Here is a 22,454-nt window from a genome sequence, read left to right on the forward strand (position 1 = left end):
AAAAAAAACCTTTTGGGGGAAAATAGATCCCTGCAGTAAGTCTCAGGAATAGCTACTATCACTGTGTGTTTAATCTGCATGCACCTGACTTGTGGGAGCAACAAAACCTAGGCCCTGCTTGGAAGCATACAAACACCTGCCAAGTTCCTACTGCAAACGCATGTCTGGGTACAGTTACAAAGGTCACTCAGTACAGCTCTGCGAGGCCAAACACTTCACAGGTAAGCGCCGAGAGGCTCAACAGGTTGAGCCTTCTGAAGCTGGCTAGTGGCAAAGTCTGTTTATTCTCTACCCAGAGGCCACCCAGGCTACCACTGCCACCAGCTGCCAACAGACTGAAGACCTAAACTTCACTATATGTATTTAAATATTCCTAAAAAGGTAAAGGAAAAAAGATAGGGGATGTATGTCTTTTTACTTTGGTAATCAGAGCTATAGCAATAATAATAGCAGTAGCCTTTCCACATCAAGTAATCTAAAACATCTACAGCATTTTCCAAGGTGCTTAATTTTCCCATTTAATTCTCATGGTATTACTGCAAGGTTTTTTTTTTTTTTTTTTTTTTTTTTTTTCAGCCCAGCTATGATGATGAAGAAACTCTGTCTGACAGGCTATCTGCCCCCAATGTCTAAACCTTATTACAAAGTAACTAAGCCAGATTTAAACCTGGTTCAACAGACTCAAAAGCCCTCAGCAGTCAGCCTCACTTTGTGGTCCTGTCTCCCTATCCCTGGCTGGACAATTTGTGACAGGTAGGTAGAGACTCAACAGCTGCTGAGATTCTAACACCAGCTGAAGGAGGGAAAGATTTGGATTACCGCTAGTTTAGGACTATTGCAAGCATATTTTTATGTAGATACAGAAAGCAAAAATATGCTAATGGAAATTAATTTTAAATTCATGTTCTAAAAATTGAAACCTTGGAGGTAACTGATCAATTTTTCTATTAAAAAAAATCCAAAGGTATAGCATTTACATAGCTTGTAATAGAGCTAGTTAAATAGCAAGACTAAAATCCAGGTCTGCAGAACCCTCAGTCTGGCTTGGAACAAAGCAGAAACCAGCACTGTGCCTGACAAGGTCTTCAGGGTGTTTATAACCAAAGGTAAGTGTAGGAAGAGACATGAAATCACACCTAGTGTCACCTTATCATTTATAGAGAAGGGAACATAGGTGGGAGGGGCCACACTGTTCTCCAGCCTGTCTGGAATCCCTTAAATCAGAAGCCTGCCTTACACCCTTACACCCCCTTGTTCCTTCACTCTGCAGCCATTGCCTGGTGCAAGAGCCCCTCCTGACTGCAGCCTCCTTGGCCAGGACTCTGGGGTCCTGTCCCTGCTCTTTTCTGTTTTTCATCCCTTTCATACTGTACAACTTATTTATGTTACTGCTTATGTCCCCAACAGGAGGCAGGCCCCTGCTGTGTTCACTGATAAACCCCAAGTACCTTGAAGAGGACCTGGCACAAAGTGGACCCCCAGTGAAGATTTGTGGCATAAAAATGCTGAGGACTAGTAAGTTTGGGCTTAGTGTTATCATAATTTATTTCAACCTCTTAATAGACAAAACAGTGAGGACAAAGTACAGGTATTTGGACACAAGGTTGAAGCATGGGTGTGTGCTTTAAATGGCACATTCTATTGCATAGTTCCCAAGATTTTAATGTCCATTTTATACACAGAAAAAGAGTCATCAGCTCTAGTCCATTTCAGAGATGACGACAGGAGATTCCATTGGGAACCATGGCAATTAATTCATCCCCAGGCTGACTGTAGAGTCTAAGCTATAAGTCAGAGCCAGCCAATACTGACTTCTATTGCTTCTAAAAGTTCATAATGATTCTTTGGCTCATGAAGGATAAGTGTATTTCAGAACAGGGTATGAATTTTTAATTTATCTACAATAATAGCAAGGTTTAATTTGGTAGCAAGAATTCGCTTCTAACACTATATAATTAAAAGTAATTATTTATAGAAAAAAGCACAAGCAGATTTGTATTGTAAAATATTCAAACTCTAACTTGCCATTTATAAGAAGAAAGCCAAGAGAGAAATATTAAGCCTCTAACTCCAAGCACGTAGGTAAAGGGAAAGACAGCACTCTTCCAGGCTCCCAGGCAGATGAACTAAACTCAACCACCAGTGGCCATTTCTAAGGGAAGTGGTCGGGCTACCTGGAGTGGCCAATATCATGGAAACAAGACACAGTCCCTGGGATGTCAGTTATTCAAAACTTACCTGTAGCACTGTCACCATAGATATTCACACTGCTGTGAACATAGCATACACATTTTAAAGGGCACTTAGAAAACAAGGAAATGTCTAAAAGCCACATTCTCTTCCCAATTCACTGTTAGCAGTTTGTTCTTGTCCTAAAGGGTCCCCTCCTGTGTATGGAGACCTCTCTTTCCTTGAGTAAGCACTACATAAGGCAATCCCTTCTATCCATCAGGGTTTTTATTTTATTTTTATTTTATGTGTATGAGTGTATTGCCTGCATGGTGTTTTGCCTGTTTGTAAGTGCACCTGTGTTTTGCATGCCCGCAGAGGTCAGAAGGGGGCATTGGATCCCCTGGAACTGGAGTTAGGACAGTTGTGGGTGCTGGGAATCGAACCTGGGTCCTCTGTAGGAGCAACCAGTGCTCTTAACCACTGACCCATCTCTCCAGCCCCTATCCATCAGGATTTAAGAGGTATGCAGTGAGCTGGCCTCCTCCTCTCTCCTGCTCACCATCTTCTCTGTCCCTGGCTGAGGCAGGTGGGAGGAATAGACCTGCGTTGATTGGCACCATGTTTCCTGGTGTTATACACCTCAGCATCCCCAAATTTCAGCCAGCAGCATCCACAACTTTGTCTTGACCTCTGCCTGCCTACTCACAGGGCTTCTCGGGACTCCTGCAATATTTGGAGTTGATTCATTCGATCCTTCCACTCCTTGACTGAGTAAGGTCCAAAGGTGGGGGTGGGGCAGGAGGGCAGAGGGGCTTACCTGAGGGTACAGCAGCAGTGCCAAAAGATACGGAGCCAAACATGTCTGCACTCCCCGAGAGCGTCTGGGATGACGACGGGAGGAAGGCATCACCTGGAGTTGCAGGAGTCTGCCAGAAGAGAGGAGTGGGGACAGATGCTTGAGACCTGCTCAAATACCCACAATGATGATGGGGGCAGCATGGGTGTTGTTGAAGCCGGACAAAGTCCAAACAACTTATGTCTTTCACAGACCTTAGGCTGCTGACAGAGACATTATAAAATAGGAAAAGTGCTGGGCATTGTGGCTCACGCCTTTAATCCCAGCACTCGGGAGGTAGAGGCAAGCAGATCTCTGTGAGTTCAAGGCCAGCCTGGTCTACATAGGGAGTTCCAGGACAGCTGGGGCTACAGGGAGACCCTGTCTCAAAAAGATCAAAAAAAAAGGGAAAAGTGGTAACTCCAGAACTGTCATGAGGATTAAATGAGGCCATGCGTCTAAACGGTTATTACGTGTTTTTCATCTTTTATCAAGCACCATGCATAGACATATCCAGTAGCTGCTCAGCAAACTCTGGCCACTGTGATAATTTATTTGAGCTCCTACCTCCAGGCTTTTTTCAAGCCACCAACTTATTCCCTTACATATGACTTCACCTTTTGCAAATAGTCAATTCAAATTGAAACACACCCACTTGAACCCCACTGTGTTCCCAGTTTAGGGCTTGTCACTTACTACGTGGTCAGTATACAGCTGGCTAAATGAACAAAGAAGGTTTGGCGAGTGGGGGGATTGTAGGCCCTTGTGTCTTCCAGCCTCCCTCACTCTCGGAGGCCTCAATCTTCCCTTGCAAAAATGAAGGAAATAATTTCCAGAAGACCAAAACGAGAGCTGCATAGCTGGGAACTTCTAACGCCTACCTGGCCCATGCTAGAGTTCCAGAAATGTCAGCTACCTGAACCATTCGGTCAGGTGAGGTGTGGGTTATCAAAATAAAAACATCTGTACTGCTCTACTGTAAGCTTTGTCTACAGAGTGTAAGTCTGTTTGATGTCATAATATCCTCGTTGGCCCGCCCCTTCCCTGGGAACAGACTGGGTCAAGCAATTAATCCTGAAACCATGGCAATTAGACAAGGCCATTTTTAGACCAGCAGCTTCCAGGATGAATAGCATTGTTCTGAGGATTATTAAACATCCATTTGGACTATGCTTGGGTTCAGGGCCAGAAACACGGCCATGCGCTGCTGTGTTAAGCACTTTTGTAGAGAGTCAGCACCCCCCCCCCCCCCCCCCCCCCCCCCCCCCCCCCCCCCCCCCCCCCCCCCCCCCCCCCCCCCCCCCCGACCTTGGAGGACTCACACGTCCTCAGTGGGACTCAGTTTGCTCATCTGTACAATTCAGGGATAAATTTGGAAGAGTCCTTCAGATCTTCCTAGACCTACAGATGACAATGTTACCATGGGATGGAGTAGGAAAGAACTGCTAGGGTGTTGGGAGCAGGGCAGCTGAGTCTGGATTCCATGGTGGCAGCAGCTGTGGACTGCAGGGTCTTGGGCCATCAGTGTTGAGGTTATGGCCCCTTCTCTGTAAGATGCATCTCATCAATGAGTCATAGTGCTATGCCTCTGTCGGCACAACAGTGTGGTGCCCAGAGGAGCTGTCCCCGCTCTGCAGCTTGAGCTGCTGCAGCTGCAGCTCACTGCCCTCTCTAGCCACCTCTGGGGAGCAGTCAGGGGAGGGACTGAAGGGGACATGTTAGCTCTAGTCTTTGCAGTGGCTACAGGGTTGCTTCTGAAAGCATCTAGCACTGGTGCCCCTATTTTGCTTTGGTTTCAATTCCATTTTCCTGTTTTCCCTTTCAAATGAAGGCTCCCTGCGGTCTTCATCATCTTGCAGCCGTGGTTCAGATGCCCTGACTGAGCTGTGCCTGGGAACACAAAGCTTCTTGAGGAGGTCATGGTTCACAGGGTTCAGGGGCAAGAGAGTGGGCAGCGAGAACACAGAGCAATGAGGGGGGAAGGAAAGGTGAGAGGGAAGGGAAGAATGGAGTAGAGGAGGCTTCCTTTCCTCGGCTGACCACCTGTGCTCTAGGGGCTCAGGTAGGTGCTGACATGTGCCTCCTTATGCTCTCTGTCCAGTTGAGTTTCTTGCCCATATTCCCAACCTGACTGCCTGCTCTTGGCAGGCACAAACCATATATCCTTCCCGTCTCCCTTCTTAGAGACTGAAGAGAAAGCCACAAGCAAGGTCCCATAGTTGCTGAATGCACGGTTTCATTTCTTTTTCAAACCAGAAGCGTTTATCCCGATTCTTTGTTTTTCATTTCAAAGTAGAGGAAAGTGAGGCTCAGGATCACTAGTTGAGAGACCCAAGTTGAAATTTACCAGCAAGCCTCTTTCACTAAAGCCTAGATTGTTGCCCCTGTACAGCAGGAGGGAAACGGGCCAGGGTGCAGCGCTTAACGGGCAGTGCATACTTACGGGGGGAGAGGTTATATCAGGAGGGGTAGACATGTCCCCAAAAAGTTCTAATTGGGTCACAGCCTGGAAAGAAAGAGAAAATCATGTAACCAGGAGAGTGAATGTTGCTAGGCCTGCCTTAAAGTACTATGGATAATTGACCTGTCCTCCATCACGACTATGTGAATGGTAAGGCCAGTCAGTCACTCATTACTATACCCCACGGCCCAAAGGCAACACTTTTAGATATGGCAGAATCAGTTTGCTTCAGTGGGTCTAGCTATTTATCCAGGCTTGATCACGCCACCCATTAGCTATAGGCAATCATAACAGTTCTGTATCCTTATCATCAAATGCAGTACTGTTGTCTTCTCCAAAACACAAAGGCAGGGATGCAACCCTATGAGTCTCTCAAGAGTGGACCTACCCATGCAAGAGCCTTCCACCTGTAAGAATGGCAAAAGATGACTTCTGGGTCCCTTCTCAGTAAATGCTCTCAACAGAGCAGTTGAAATTCTCACTCCCATTTTTACGGACAAAGAAAATAGTCTCACAGAGGATTCTCACAGAAACAAGGTCACCCAGGTCAGGATTTGAATTTTCTATACAAAAAGCATGCAGTCAAATAAGAATTCTCTGAGAGTCTATCTTTGGGATAAAAAATGTAGCTGGATGAAAAGAAAACATTTCATTTAATACCAGGAAGAACATCAAAACCAGCCCAGTATATACACTATCAATCACTCCCAGGAACTCCCTCTCCACAGACATTGTATCATCCATCTTCCAGTCCATCACACGGTGTGCGTGAGTAAGGCTGGCCATAGCAGCTGAAGACCCCCTTTAAGATACACTTAGAAATTAATCTGCATACACTTCTAGCTTCAGGGCCTATGGGGAGTGTCTGGCCAGGAACCAAATGGTCTGACTTAATCATGCAAAGCATATAATCACATGCTTTGTGAAAACCCATCCACTGAGCAAAAAACCACTCTCTACTCATCTTCAGATTTTAAGTGAGGGCTCCTAATCGAGGCAACATAAAACACCAGTTAATAGAAGGTACAGGGATAGTCTGGCTGCCCTGCTACTCTGGTCCTCGGTACAAACATTCAGCTTTAACTGGGTCATGGCTGGCTCACTAGGACGTACACATAAAAAACGAATGACCATCCCTTCTGATGACTGAGCCAGCACTGAGCTCAGGACAAGGTCCCACAGCTGAGCACATATGTTGGCTCTCTCATTTTCAACCTCTGAGGCCCCCCAGAGCTCCATTTCCTCACTTGGATGATGGAGACAATAATATCTCCTTACATATTACATTACAGATCGAGCATCCCTAATGTGAAACCTCAACCCCCTTAAGTGCTCCAAAATCCAAAACCTTCTAGATGGTGATATGATGCCACAAGTGGACAGTTTCACACCCGACTCCGTGATGGGTCATAGTCAAAACCAGAGGCTCACTAAACACCTTGTATTATGTCACCTTCAGGCTACAAACATAAGTTATATATTATGAGAGAGAAATGAATTCTGTTTAGACTTTGATTCCATCCTCAAGGTGTGTCATCCTGGGTATGCCCAAATTTCAAATTCAGAAACACTTCTGGTCTAGAGTATTTCCAACAAGGGATACACCACCTTTCACAGCAGGACTTATTCTGATGTTTGCGTAAGGCCCGCTGGACAGCACAGAAGTCCCTTTTCCCTGAGAGGAATAAAGCTCAGCCCCGTGACCTCACTTTCACTCTTTCCTGTTGGTTTCTGGCACACAGGAAGAAGTATTCCTTTCCTTCCTGACTGCACAATATTCTTTCCACACACACCGAAGAAGCTGGGCACTGCACTAGGTGCTAGGAACATAACAGAAAGAACTGGCAAGAACCAACTGTAGGGAGTGCATGGTCTGCTGCGGATGGCAGCACACAGATGGAGATCCTTTCAAGGTAACGTGGCAAGAAGGGTGACAGAGTCTCTCTGGGACACCCAGTCAGCTACAGGCAGAGAATTTTGTGAGGGCTTCCTAAAGGAATCAGCCTAGCTCCAAACCCAGGAGAGGCACAGTGAGCCTGGAGACAAAGAAGAAGGACCCTGAAGGCAGATGAAAAGGCAGGAGCCAGAAACAGCTCTGGAGGGAGGGAGCAGCTGCTTGGCGTTACCAGCCTGAACCTTTCCTGGGAGAGGAGGTGGACAAGAGGGCGAGGCGCGGCTGTGTTGGCCCTTGTGTGCATTTCCCAGTTTTCCCTGCTGATTCTAACAGGTTCCCTCTCACATGATGACAATGCAGCAGCCAATGGGAATAGGGAAGCTGGCATGCAGGGTGTGTTCCTAAATCTGCAAGCCTTCTTGGGCATGTCCTATGCGGTGAAGACAAGTCCTCTAGTCCCTCTAACTGCTTCCTAAAGGAAAAATTCTACCTAATGAATTCAGATGAAGCTTCTGGACTTCCTTGGGATTGGAACTCCATGCTCATAAAATGACCCACAACTACTTTCAGCATTAAGAAAATATTAAAATGAAGTTAATAATTAAGTCACACAATTTACATCTCAAATGTGTTGAACTCCTGGCATGCTTTTACTAACATCGTAAAGTTAATTTATTGGCTAATTTTCTCCTTAAGCACAACTTTTAAAATAACCTTCATTCTTGAGATATAGACCTTCCTATTGCCAGATGATTTTCACTCAAGGATTAAACGGGAAAAACATGGGGAGGCATAAAACGTAGACTGTTATTTCATTTCATTGGATTTGCTGTTTAAATAGAACCCTGAGTTAATTAAATTTTATGGAAAAAGGGGTTCTTGGGCCATAAAATTAAAAATAACCTGAATAACCATGTATGATTGAGAATTTGTAAAAGCCCTTCTCCCCATGTGAACCCCAGTTCTCTTATTTTTAACCTAATAAACTATTTTCCATCTGAAAATACTGACCTCATTCATCATTTTAAAGACCTCAAGAAAATAAAGCAAAGAGTTCACATTTGTAAAACACTTTACAGCTCAGAATACAATTTCCCACACATTATTATCATGTTTGACACCCACTGAGCTCATTGTCTGCATTTTACAAAGGACTTAACAGAGGCTGGGGCTAAGCAACTGGCCTGTGACCGACCAGTCAGTAGAAAGAAGCTACAGTGGATTTGACCTCAGAGAAACCAGCTCTTTGTTGCTTCACTAAACCTAGTCAGTCTTGACTCTATGGTATCCACCAACCCAAAGCCAGAGTTCCCAAGAGACCTGCCACACATCCAAGCAGATCCATGAGATGTCATCTGCAGCATCAGACGCCTCACCATAGAGAAACATCCTAACACTGGCATTTCAAATGCCTTCTGATAGCAAGATATGGCTGTAGGTGGCAGATATGTTTCTTTTTGAGGGTGTTGGTTATTTTCCAACAGTACTTGGGGGAGTGACACTGGAGGCTACCACAGCAAGTGGCCCAAACAAGGAGCTGAGATGCTTAAGCAAAGCCTCTCAATATGTCCATCAGGTCTGGCCCTGGCCCAGGACCCTTGATTTCAACAAGTGACAGCTAGCCAGGAGTGTGTGCAATACAGCGTTCGAGATTAGTCCCTTGGTCCTTCTTTCAACCAGACCTCTGCAAGTGAACCTAGAACCCCTCTTGAGGGAAGTTCTGATACCACAGTTGAAGAAGGCTGAGGTGCCATGGGCTCAGTCCCTCAGCGCGTTCTCACAGGCCCACCCCTATGTTTGTGCATCAGGAGCCTCTGAGATCCAAATATATAGGAATTCTTGTCATACACTGGCTTCTGCACCAAGAGTAGGGATGCAGTGCTGTGGCTGGCATGCTCCTGCTTCTACATGAACTGACCACTTTATAGAAACACAGAACACGGTCAGTCAAAGCAGTGCTAAGGACAGAGTACAGGGGCTGTGAAAGGAAAGGCCACCCCAGGGCCTTTGCACCAGCTCCGTCTGCATTTACTCTTCTTTTCCCCTCTTTCTCACCTTTCTTTCAGGATACAAGTGAGCATGTTATTGTCTGTTATTTTGGGGGAAGTGTTTCCTTCTCAATTTGTATTCCACCTCACTGTTCAGAACAGCGTATCTGATATCCTAACCATTGGTTTAGTCTTGGAAGCACAATGAAAAGTACTCAGGAAAAATACTGATCTCTGGCTCCCATGCCAAGGATGCTGAATTAGTGGGTGTGAGGCACAGTGTAGTCACTAGAACACTGAAAGGTCTCCTAGTGATGCTATTTTGCTTCTGAGGTTGACAACCTCTGTCTTACATGTTCTCAAGTGAAAACAGTCACTGGCTTGTACATGAACTCATGTGAACTAAGACTGGTTGCAGTCTAGTACATCTGTACTAGGCTGTGTACCAGATGAATAGCATCCTTGCCTGGTTTTGATTCTCGGGGGTGTGCTTGGCAATTTTGCCACACTCTACTAGGTTACACCCTACTACACTATAGTACACTGTTCTATACTACGCCCCCTCTGCCTCTCTGGGGGGAGGATGGCTGACGCTACCCTACCTTTCCCTGCTCTACTCTACCCTCTCTTAGTCTACCCATCACAACCCAGCCCTGCCTTATCTTATTCAACAATCCAAACCAACTCTGTCCTGCACTATCCTACCTAATCCAAATAGACCCAGACCTTCCCTGCCCTGCTTCCCAATCCTGCCCCACACTATCCTCTTTATTCCATTCATTGTTTTATTAGGGAACCCTGAGAGTTTGGTCAGCGTAGTGGCTGAGTTGTCCTCTCTACCTCTCCTCTGGCCTCTGCCAGGATGTTTGGATTGTGTTACAGGACCTCCAAAATATTGGTTGAATGACATAGGGGAGCCATCTCCTCTCCAGCACACCTTGTCTTACACACACACACACACACACACACACACGCATGCACACACACACACACACACACGCATGCACACACACACACACACACACGCATGCACACACACACACACACACACGCACACACACACACACACACACACGCATGCACGCACACACGCACGCACACAGAGCCCTATGAGTACATACACTCTTGCTGTTGGACCTCACAGGAGGACCCACCTTTACTCTTCCTGTGAACACTGAAATGGACACTCACTGGGACAGCACAGATCAGAACAAGTCTCATTCACGTAGGTGGGTAAGGTCATCACGAGACACATGAAAATAACCAGAAGAACCCTCTTTTTACAAGACCCTGGAGGCCTTACCTTGGCTGCCTCAAGAAGCTCATCAAAGTCCATTGACACCTTTCTGTTCTGCAACCACAAGGCACAACTGATGAGCATGAAATGAGTGATGGTTCAATGACATGAAGCCGTTAAGCAGACAGAGCCCTCTCATTCTTACCGGCGTGGCTGCAGCGAAGCGCTCTTCAAAATCCTCCAACCACTGGCTGTTCTGCAAGTGCAAGTGATGATGAATGAGGGTGGAGTGAAAGACACACAAATGACATGGACTTATGAGTTTAATGATGACGATATCTATGGTTTACACTCCTGTGGTCTCAGTAGGCGGCAGCTGACTCTGATGTACGGTGAAAACCCTGGAATACGTTTCCAGCATAACCAGATGATAAAGCATGGGCCTGATTGGGAGGTACAGTAACAGCATGTCTGTAAGCCTAAAGTCCGTCTTCCTGCAATTATGCATGCACCCAGCCATGTACATCAGTGTCTATTGGTAAGAACGAGATGTCTACACTTGACATTTTTCATTTACAGGGAAAATGTGCCATCATATGATTCAGCCAAACTCTGTATTAATTATTAATTCTCTGAGTTATTAATGGCATACAACTAATGGGTTTCACTATGACACTTTCATATACATATATGTATATACACACATGTGTCTGTACATGCACACACATAATTATCAGCAGCTAGTTTTGCCTGTTCTTTGTGCCAGATGTTCTTTGCTCAGAAAGTTCTTCTCCTCATCCCAACAAGCTGGGCTTTCACTACGTTCCTGCCACCTCTCCCTCCCATGAAACCTTCCTCTCTCCCTGAGCTTGACATCACCCTCTGGGAATCCCCAGGACTTCCACTGTCCTTTTTCCATTGGGAGCTCTCTCATGCATGCGATTCGTTCCCAAGTGCCCAGCAGCTCCTCAGAGGTCTAGTATATAACAATGTTCAAAATAAATGAATGAATGCATTTGTTACAAGTGGCTGAGTGCTGGCCCAAACAAACTGTTCTTTTAACTTTTAATTTTATCGTGTATATTACATACTATAGATAACATACAGTATCTAATTCACAGGCATATTGTAATGACCATGCTTTGATCTATACATATGTGTTGATTATTCTTTGGATGATTTCCAAGTCCAGCGTTAATACAAACCTGTGACCACTGGCATTAAAATGGAGTTGTTACATAGGAGCAGAAGTGACGGCATCCTTTCTGAATTTTGAGTAGAGCTTCTGTTGGCAATGAAGAGATGGGGAGACTGTCACCCCCGAGTCTTAAAATACTGTTCATTTGCAGGAAACACCTGCACTATCTGTAGAAATTGTGACTACTACTTTCCTCAGCCAGAGCCACAGAATATGAGTGTGTCTAGGACTACTGATGTTCAAAAGAGCCATCAGTAAATCCCACCTCCCGTCTTCGCCAGGAAGGCATCAGCTCACTGTGACTCACCTGTGGCTATGAGGAGATGAAAAACCACCATATCAGATCACAACAGAAATAATAATAATAACCACTATTATTATTTAAACAGAGGTGTGGGGGTATGGTGAGACAGCATTAGCCTGTGTGATCCTGTAATCTATGGTGTGGCCTAGAAGGTTAAGGTTATGTCACTACATCCCTTATAAATTCACATACTCCTGGGGATTTATGGCAGGGCCCCTACCAACTAGCTCTGGGTCATAACTTTTAATAAAAACATTTTTTAGTGTCCAAAATCTCATTACATCTGTCCAATATAAAAAAGCAAATGGCTTCAGAACATGATGGATGAATTAAATAAATTTGAAAAACAGCCTGTGGTGGAGTCTCATAAAAGCCTCACCATGCCCCACATAATGAAAATGCAGGAGGATCAGCAGCGTCATGCGCCTGTCACCCTCCTGGTGACGGAAGACGTGGCCTTTGGGGAGGTGAAGAGATGAGGTGTGATGGGTGATTTCTGCACATTCAGATGAAGCTTGGTCTATGCATCTGAACAAATACATTGCTTTGGAAGCACACAGGTGTGGTCAAGTCCTGGTCATGCTACCTCCTGACCATGTGACCCTGGATGTCAACTAGCCTCACTTTTCTCATTTTTAGGCAGGACATGGGGACATGCTCTCAGCTTTCTGAGGTGTGTCCATAGCCTTGTTTGGTGTTAGGCACAAAGGAGACGGTCAATAAATCACATCTGTAATGTGATCACATCTTACCCTATTTCGACTTACTTTAACCACACGCCCACGTTTTTTAATTGTTGCGTGGTATTTGGAACTAGAACAAGGAACAACCCCTCAGGCTGACCTTGACTGCATGTGTGTCTTCTTTCCACTGATATCTCTAATACCTTACCACCCCTTCCTTGCTGTCTGACTCTGGCTCAGGCATCACTTCAGATTCCTTCTACACAGTGCCCTCCATCTGGCCAATGGGCGATCCTTCCGGCCAATACTCCTTTTCCTAGCTGAGACTTATGACCGGGGCCTGGAACACATTCCCCGGCCTCTGGAACATGCCAGTAACTGCTTTAGCCACACTTAACACTGGCGTTTGAGTTCACATATCTTCAATTCTTGAATTTTTCTTCTGTTTCCTTTAAAAGATTTACTAATATAGCATACCTGTAGCTTTGTCTTTTGCTTTTTAAAACCCAACAGTGCCAAATATACTCACAACCTCAGCTTTCAGTAAAGGAATTTAAGAGATAGTACTCTCCTGTGTTTTACTGCAGTACTATCCTGAACTTTCACGGAGACACCGAAATAAAGTTCCCACAGGGAGTTTCCCTCCCCATAGTAGGGACGTTATAGTTCCAAGACTGGAATGAAAGCAGAAAGACCAGATTGATGGCTCTCTTGCTGTCAAAATGACTTTGGAAGAGATGGGACTTGGAGTACGAATATGAAAACCAATGAAATCATATTTATAGCTGCCAAGTAAGGAACTTGCTATGGTTCACAATAAAATCCTGGTGGCACGGCATAATCCCTTGGGGAGGCTAAGACCCAAGCTCCAACCTCTGAACTGGGATTTTACTGGTCTGTGGAGGTCCCTGGCTTTGCTAAGGTCTCCATAACACCTCAGGGACTATGACATGTAGCTGGGTTTTCAAACTGCTGTGCTGGGGAATAAACTCCGCTCAGGAATAATCAGCGAACATCGTACTGGGGAAACCAAAGGCATGTTGATTGATTAGGTAATGGATTAATTAATTTTTTTCAACGAACATTCACTGGGATACTCTCCACCTGCCAGGACCTCGATGGGTACTAGAGATTAAGTGACAGCCAATTCATGGTCCTTGCTCTCGGCAGGGACATTATGTGTACTTGGTGTCTGAGGTGGAAAGGAGTGTGGATCTGGAGAACACAAAGCCTCTAGATCTAAACTGGGGACTCCGACCAACGCTACAAAAGAATCAATTTGATTATCCATTTAGAGAGCCCAGGAGGAATGGATTAACTTAAAGTGATTTGTAACTGAAGGCAGGTGGGTACCATTAAGGACACCTAGTGATTACAGGTATTCAAGGCACCTTACCTTTCCCCAGTGCACGATTTAACAAGCAAGGCTCATGCTAATGAAGACTAATTCCCCCTAGGGTGGCGAGAAGCTTATGCTCCCTGTCACCTTCAGCACAGAGGAAAGCAGTGACTTTCTATTGCTAAGGAGAGTCAGGAAAACCTGGGCTTGGCTACTGAACAACGGGGTGGGACACCAGGGAGATGGGAAAAGAAGCTACTGTGTTAGCATGGGATTCCTCCCTGAGCAGCATGGTCTAGCAGAACTTTCTGTGGTGATGGAATGTTCTGTATCTCCCTGTCCAATATGGTGAGGGGAATATGGCTACTACAAATATGATTAATGGGACTGATGAAGTGAATTTAATTAATTTCACTTTAAGTAACCATACGTGGCTAGTAGAAACTGCATGAGATAGAATAACTTTAAAGGAAATACATAAAAAAGTAAGAAAATCAGCCAAGCCTCCAGTGATGGCCGCTTTCTAAACACTACGTTTTCCTTCTTTGTTTTCTCTTTCACTCTTCTAAAGAATCTCTCACATTTACACCGACTGGAACGTTTCTTTGGGAGAATTAAATTCATTTCTATGTCTAGACAGTACCATGAAATCAAATTCAGTTTGCAAAAACAGCAACCACCTTCTGGATATAAGATTTTAATCGCCCAAGCTCAGCCAGAGCCAGATACTTGTGGAGCTTTTAAATGGAAGTTAAGATTCATGTTTCAAGTGGAAATTCATGAAGCCTCATCAACAGTCAAACAAAATGGAATTCTATTTAATGCCCAAGTGTGCCAGGCCTCCCGAGACATGGGGCTCCACAGTCCCACTAGACCCAATGTCCTGGTCTAACTGAGGAATTAGCACTGGTGTGAGGACTTGGCTTCAGAGTGATTGAAAACTTGCCTCTAATTACTCCAAGTTGGGCCTCCATTAGCAGCTAACAGCCCTTCTTCCCCCAGCTACCCTTTCAAGGTGGTCTTAAGGGCTGCCTAGAAGGTTGGAAGGAAATGTGTGAATGCTTACAGTGAAGATGGCATCTTCTCTTGAAGGGCTATGTCTACTGTTCACGCGCTTCTCTTTTACAGGTACTACAAGCTGAAGGCTCTATATTCATTTTCTCATTCATAACCCTGTGTGGGAACGGCTTGTTCACTTTTATGTTTCCTTCTTATGATAGGACAAGACTATGCCTGTAGACACTTACAAATGCTTAATAGATGGCTATCGAGTGAAGGAACCCCTGATCATGGCAGCTGTACCACTGTCTCCTCCACTTCCCAAACACTGGCAGCGTCACTTCTCAGGCACCAGCCCACATCTCCTTTCCTTTGTATTTTGTTTATTATTTTTATTTTATTGTATGAGTGTATTGCCTGCATGTATGTAAGTGTGCCTGTGTCGTGCAATGCCCACGGAGGTCAGAATAGGGTGTCAGATCCCCTGGAACTGGAATTACAGTTGTTAGCTGTCTTATGGGTGCTGGGAGTCAAACCCGGGTCCTCTGCAAGAGCATCCGGGGCTCTTAACCACTGAGCCATCTCTCCAGCCCCTTCCCTTTGTCTCTGGAGTTGAAATCAGTCATATTTAGTGATTTGTATCTCATCACGTCATCACTATCAGCCTGTAGATTGTACTGTAAACAGGATCCCTGTGTATATTTTTTAAAAAACAATGTATTTTAGGAATGTAGACATGAAAATGTAGAATTACTGTCTGAGTTCTAGAACAGATACATGGGGAGGAGGGAAGAGAGGGAAAGGGTGCAATGGGTCAGATTCCAGAGTCTGTTCCAAGCCGGGGGCAGTTTACAAGCAAGCTCCTTCAGGTTGAGTGTGTGCGCTGGAAAATTCACGAGGCACTTTCAGCTTCCTCTGAAGCTGACTTTGTTGTTCCCCTGGACTGTGCTCCTCAAGATTCTTCCATGCCTGGCTCCAGTTACCCTCACCTCTATATTAGTCACCTTTACTACAACAAAACACTAGAGGCAACTCATTTTATAAAGAGAAAACTTATTTAGCTCAGTTTTTGGAGGCTCCTGGCGAGGGGCAGGTGGCAATGGTGAATGAGCTCAGAGCAAGCACTTGCATCTTGAGCAGGAACAGGGACTGGGCGAGCAAAGGCCTGATCCATTCGCAACAGTCTTTGGCTGACAACTCGAAGGATCACAGGAGAACTACCAAAGCAGCCCCATGAGAAGCACTTGATCCCCCAGTGACCCATGGACCTTCTAGTAGGCCTCCTCCTGTAGGGGTCCCTCGTGTCCCCCCAGGACCGCCTTAGGGATGGAGTTCTAATCGCAGTGGACTCTCAGAAGACACAAAAGCATGCTCAGACCATAGCTCCTACCAAGCAAATAACACTCATTCCTTCTCCCTCCCTTCATTTTCTTTCTGGCCTTTCTATCCCCTCTCTCCCTCTGTCTCTCCTTCCTCCCTTCCTTCTTTGCCCGCCCCTTTCCTCCCTTTCTATCTCTCCTTCCCCTTCCCTTCTCCTGCATTCCCCCCTTGCCTCTCCTCTACACTCCTCCTGCTTCCCTCCCCTCCCTAACTCTCCTCCCCTCCCCTTCCGTCTTTCCACTTCCTTTCCCAGGCTCTTCCAAAGGGAACGGACACACAGACTGTCCTGCAGGCTGTGCTTGCCAACAGCAGTCTTCTAGGTGCTTCCCCTCAGCACACCTGCATTACACGCACCATTCCCGTTCGGCAGAGGAAACCGAGGCTCCGGTAGTGAAGGACTTTACCCAAGGAAGAGTCAGAAACGGAGCAGCTGTACTGAAAGCTGCTGTTTCTTGCATTATTTCTTCCCCATCTCCTACAACCATCTACTATTCACTTTTAACTTTCTCTGTATTTCCAATTGCAAGCAGATTAGCTTTCTTGGCGTGAGATGAAAGTTGGAAAGGTCAAGAGTGTGGAGTCAGAGTCTCCAGCCAGGGATGCCTCTATTTGTTCCCACTAGCTCTCTGAGGTCAGCTCAGTGCCCTGAGCTCTGTCCGCTGCTTCCTTTCTCCCAAGCCAGCACAATGGATCAGGTCCTGCAGGACTTCCCTTTGCATGTTAAAAAAAAAAAAAAAAAAAAAAAAAAGTGGTGTCATCCAGACACGGTGGCTGACACCTGTAAGCTGAGGAGGCAGAGGCAGGAGGACCACCATAAGTCCAAGTGGTGACAGCCAGGAGGTTAGTGATAGGAACTAGGGAGAAGCACAGAGAACCTGTAGCCATACAGCTGGTGAGGCGGGCTGGGAAAGCCCCACCTTTAGACCTCCACAGACTTCAGGGACCCCACATCCAATCTGTGACCTTATCTGGAAGCCGGAAGATCTGACATCAACAGGAGGGTGTAGCGTTTCCTAGTCCTTCCTTTGGCTTGGGGAGCACCTGAGAGATGACTGCTATTTTTTACAGCTTCCGACAGCACAAGCAGATCAGTGCAGGTGCAAGGAGCTCAGAAAACTAGAAACCAAAGGGGAATAGCTTGCAATTATTTGCTTCTCTTTCTTCCTTAATCTCTTCTCCTTTTAAAAATCTATTATCCTATGTCTACGTTAGCCAAAACTCAAGGAGTCTTTAAAAAGTCCTAACAAGGTTTGGCGTCAGTTCAGGATTCTGCAAAGCTAGTGAATTGGAATTACAGGAATGTGAAATTGGCTCCTGTCAGCAGGCTGACAGGCTCTCAGCCCACTTCCTAGGAGGAGGACAGGGCACGCCACAGAAGCCGCCATTTCCCATGCTGCTGTGCCTTCTTGGGGAGACCACTGCTGAAGTCCAGATGGTCTCCAAATGGTAACAAGAAATATTGGATGGAGTTGAGACTAAGCGGAGTAGCAGAGGCAGAAGGAGAGGCAATCACTAACGGAGATGTCACAGCAAAGGAAAAAATAGCCAGCAGCCTTTGCCTGCTGCTGCGACAGCCGGTCCGTGCAACACGGTGTCCCCTCCATCTCCACAGGAAGGCAGATTACAAGCTGGGAATTCATTCCTCTGTCTGTCTTCCTTCCTGGATTTGCTTCTTAAGGTGTGAATCTGCTAATGAGTGAACTCTTTCTGAGTGCCCAATGTAAGCCAGGCACTGAGAGGCCTCCCAGGTGCCCCCCTGAGCATGTAAGGGTAGGGAAACCGGAGATGACTAATTCAAGTCACTGTACGGGGAATGTCACAACAAGGGAACCATACTGAGCGTTTTCACAGAGCATGTGCCATTATCTCTGTCACAATGCCATTCATAGAACTGAAGCCAACGTCACGTCACTGGGAACAGTCAGAAAGAGGTTTCTGTTATATGGAAAAACATAAATAGTTCATTGTCATGTTGAACATTAGTAAGGACCGACTCAGGAAGTAGTCAGCATGCGGCCAGGCACATAGCAAGATCTTCACTAGGGTCGCAGGTGGGGACACACAGCCAGCCAGTGAGGCAACAGGTGATCCTTCAAGAACATGAAGAATTTGTAGTGTGTATTTGAACTGTTTCATGGATTACAGAGGAGCAGGCGATACTATAGACATTTCGAACCTATTCTTTTCAGATGAGACCTCCAACTTTATCAGAATCCTGAGACTATTAGTGGAGGGTTTGGAGCGGTGGGCCAAGTTCCTACCTCCTTGTCTAGTTCGTTGGCACTCACTCATGGTTCCTTTCCAGCTCACTGAGCTGGCACGAGGTTACAGGACAGAGACTGGGTTCACATTTTACTAAAGGAAACCAAGGCCCCAAGGAAATCTTGGCTTGCTCACATGTAAAAATATGAGGGGAATAATGGTCATGGAGCTCAGAGCATCAAATGAGGCAATATTCACCAACAGACTAGATCAGCTCAGGATTTGATGTTCTGAGAGCATTTGTAAGAGGACTACACTCAACTTTCCCTGATTGATTGTCCAGTCTACAAATAGTTCGTAACTTTGAGTCATCATTTCAATTCGGTACATTTCAATGCCCTTTGAAGTATACATTTTGACTCTCTTTTGGGCATTGGCATAATATGTTCCATTCAAATGATTGTCCTTTCCATCCTCAGGCATTGAGAGAATTATAACCTAGCTTTAAAAAAAAAAGTAGGGAAAAGTCACATCATCAAAGCCTTCTTTCATGACCCTCGGGATGAATTCAAATATACTGAATATTAAAACCGCAGACCTTCTTGGCCTGGTGAGGCCATGCAGGTCAATAGTAATTTGAGCTGATTTTTAGATAAACTTCCTCTTTATGCAGCAGGCACTGTACTAACTGCTTTCACAAAGTAACCCATTTAATTATCACAATTAAAAAAATTTTTTTTGGTCTTTTAGAGACAGCGTCTCCCTGTAGCTCCAGCTGGCCTGGAACTCACTATGCAGACCAGGCTGGCCTTGAACTCACAGAGATCCACCGGCCGCTGCCTCCTGAGGATTTGATGGGATTAAAGCATCCACCACCATGGCTGGCTAATCATCATAATTAATGTGGATGGTATTACCATCCCATTTTCAGAGGCAGAAACTGAGGCATAAAGAGGCTAACAACTTGTTCAATGTCACATAGCTGGAAAATGTCAGTCCACATATTTTCCCCAAAGTGGGCTAGCTTTAGCATATGTACTCTTAAGCCTCAGGCTATAGTGAGGACAACAAAAGGTATAGGATGACCATGTTATAAGGTGAAGGTGAGTCTCAGAGCTCTGTAAGGAACAGGCATGGGGACAGTTTAGGAACCCTCCCTAACACAGGCCAACCTAGTCCTCTGTGGAAGGCCATGGACAGCTCATACTGCAAGCATCAGTCCCACCGAGATATCAGAAGAGGGCTAGCACTGTTTGGGAAAAAGTGCAGAGAACAACATGAAAACAGCCAAAGAGTGAAGGCAAGGACACTGGGCAACACAGGAAAAAAGAGAAGCTCTGAACAGTGGCCTGCCAGAGTGCAAGGTGGGAAAGAAAGAAAAACCCAAGAGGTGCAGAAGGCAATGCTGCTGACCCACAGGACAAACCCTGACGATGTGCCGACAGGACCCTATGATGAGCAAGAATAGGAGGTGGAGGAGGGAGGAAGCGTGGTGAAAAGTGGGAGTGACCGTCACTCTCATGGGTGACAGTTCTCAGGCATGAGCAGAGATGCTCGAGATTGGGCATCTCAGTCAGACTTGCTTTCCTCTCAATCTTCTTATGCATAGAATGGACCAAAGAACAGCTGACATCTTAACTAAACTGCAAAAACTCAGTGGAAGATCAGAGTCCACTGGGGGCTCTTCAAAAATCTCCCTCTATATAGAAACAAACCCAAGCTTTATTGCTTACTGGGTAGGGGGCCCAGGGAGTGTTGGTTGTAAAGTCACAAACATGAGTCATGCAATGGAGTCATGCAATGGAGTTTTGGACCTGGGGAGCGCTTCCTTGACCCCAGCAAGGGTATGTTAGCTTCTAGTTTCCTTTCTGGGTGGCTGCTGCAAAAACAAGCTTTACTTTCATCAGCTGAGATCCTCACTAATACATACATTTTCTTGTGCCTCATGATCCTTCATTTAGCTCTTGTTCATTATTTTTTACCTAGCGTTTGTTCATTACTCTTCTGTAACCACTAATAATGGCAGTTAGGGAGAAAGAAAGAACCACAACAGGATGATTTATCCAGAAAAGCGGAATTACTGTATCAAGAGAGAAGGGGCATCGGCATCGACGGATATTTACGGGGAAACTGTATATTACAGCTCTGCTCGTTAAGATGCTGTGGTTAAGATTCTGTGAATGTTAATGATCTGTATTTGAGAAATAATGATAGATTCATGGCAGCCGCAGTTAACAGGTACCCCATGCAACAGATCTCTGAGTAACTTCACGGATGCTCGCAGAAGGAGCAAATAAGTGTGTTCCCACCACCTGTGCACAGACGGGCCACCGTCCTTGCCTCTGCACAATGGCAGCTCTCCACATCTTGTTAACTGGTCACTAGAAAATAAGGGAATTTGCCTAGAGTCATACAGTAAGAGGCGGAAGGCTCTGATTAACTTCAACTTTCACTTTCTTTCTGTTGTTTTACAGCCTCCCAAATGGTAGGCTCCCGACCTGCAGTCATGAATTAACTATGGAATATCGAAGCACAGGATGAAAAGTACCCAGAAGGCTCACTGCCCCTGCCTCCCCAATCCTCCTGTCCGTGGGATTAACGAGCAGTGTCCTCTGGAAGGTGGCTTTCATACTATTCTCGCTTAATCCTTTCATTTCTAGAATCTTCTGTCCTTCAGAAGACATACCCTGCTGAGTAAGTCTTGAGGCTCCAACTCGGCTCCAGCCGTATCTCCTTTATTGACTGTTTCTGTAGTGCTTACCAAACACGTTTCATTCTACTAGAGACTCCTGGGTCTTCGAAAAAATTTGAAGAGCACTCCTCCAGGCCCCAGGGGCAGGCACTTTTTGCAGGGGACTAGAATGATGACTGTTTAATTCAGACATGAATTTTTTTCTAACATACGACCTAGTAAACACAATGCCAATTAACCTCACAGGCAACGCTCACCCCCTTCTCCATGGACATCTGTGGAAAACAAGTTTTGAGAGCGACTCAACAGTGAGCTGCCTACAACTCTGCTGGACTCCATTAACAGCCCCGGTTTTGATACCTTGGAAGAAAGAGCTAGATTTCACTCAAAGTGATAATGTGATACAACCCAAATAGGAGTCACAGAAGAAGATGAAAGGGATTATTGCTGTCTTTGGCTAGACCATGAAGGCAGTTGGTAGGAAGGCTGATGTGTTCTTAGAAGTTAGAGACACAAAGTTGGGTGTCCAGAAGTGACAGAGTTCAAGGGGAAGCAGATGAGGTACTTTGTCCCAGCCACCCATCACCTGACCTCCCAAAGTTCATCACCTCAGGAATAGTGAATGTGGTATACCCCTGAATGTGGTAAACCCCTACCTCTGCATGATCTCCCCAATCCACCCACTAGCCAGTCAAACCCATCTGGCCTTTTGTTCCGCACAGCCTTTCAGATCCACAGATCCTACATCTTGACCTATCTGCCCTGGGACTCAGTCTTGTCTTTTCTCTGCTCGGCACTGTATCATGGGGTACAATGGGATGACCACTACAAACTCCCTTGCTCAGGTTCCCTTGACAACATGTCTCTATTTAGGCTGATCAGCAGGAGGCAGAGTCTGCAGATTCATAGTGGAACACAGGTAAAGCAGTGACTCTCTTCAGGGATGTCTAAAGCAGCAGCTGTGGCTGTGGCTGAGTCTCCAGTGTGAATTTAGCTTCTACAGCTCCCACGCCCAGCTCTCTGTGTGAAGCCCCAGGTCCTGGGCTCTGCTAAGACCACCTCCTCCCTTT

At 45.7% G+C, this 22,454-nt stretch overlaps 1 protein-coding gene across 3 annotated transcripts in view; it reads right to left on the minus strand.

The window, feature by feature from the left end:
• Dab1 (DAB adaptor protein 1) overlaps positions 1–22,454 on the minus strand; it is a 423,873-nt gene that overhangs the window by 25,413 nt on the left and 376,006 nt on the right. For all 3 annotated transcript variants that reach the window (XM_008831024.1, XM_008831023.2, XM_008831022.1), the window contains exons 10-11: positions 5,451–5,513; positions 2,990–3,098 (exon numbers count right to left, since the gene is read on the minus strand). In XM_008831024.1, coding sequence (XP_008829246.1) covers positions 2,990–3,098; positions 5,451–5,513 — 172 coding nt within the window. The remainder of the gene's footprint in view (positions 1–2,989; positions 3,099–5,450; positions 5,514–22,454) is intronic.

This window comes from Nannospalax galili, unplaced genomic scaffold (genome assembly GCF_000622305.1).
Source record: "Nannospalax galili isolate Female #2095 unplaced genomic scaffold, S.galili_v1.0 scaffold553, whole genome shotgun sequence".
Lineage (NCBI taxonomy): Eukaryota > Metazoa > Chordata > Mammalia > Rodentia > Spalacidae > Nannospalax > Nannospalax galili.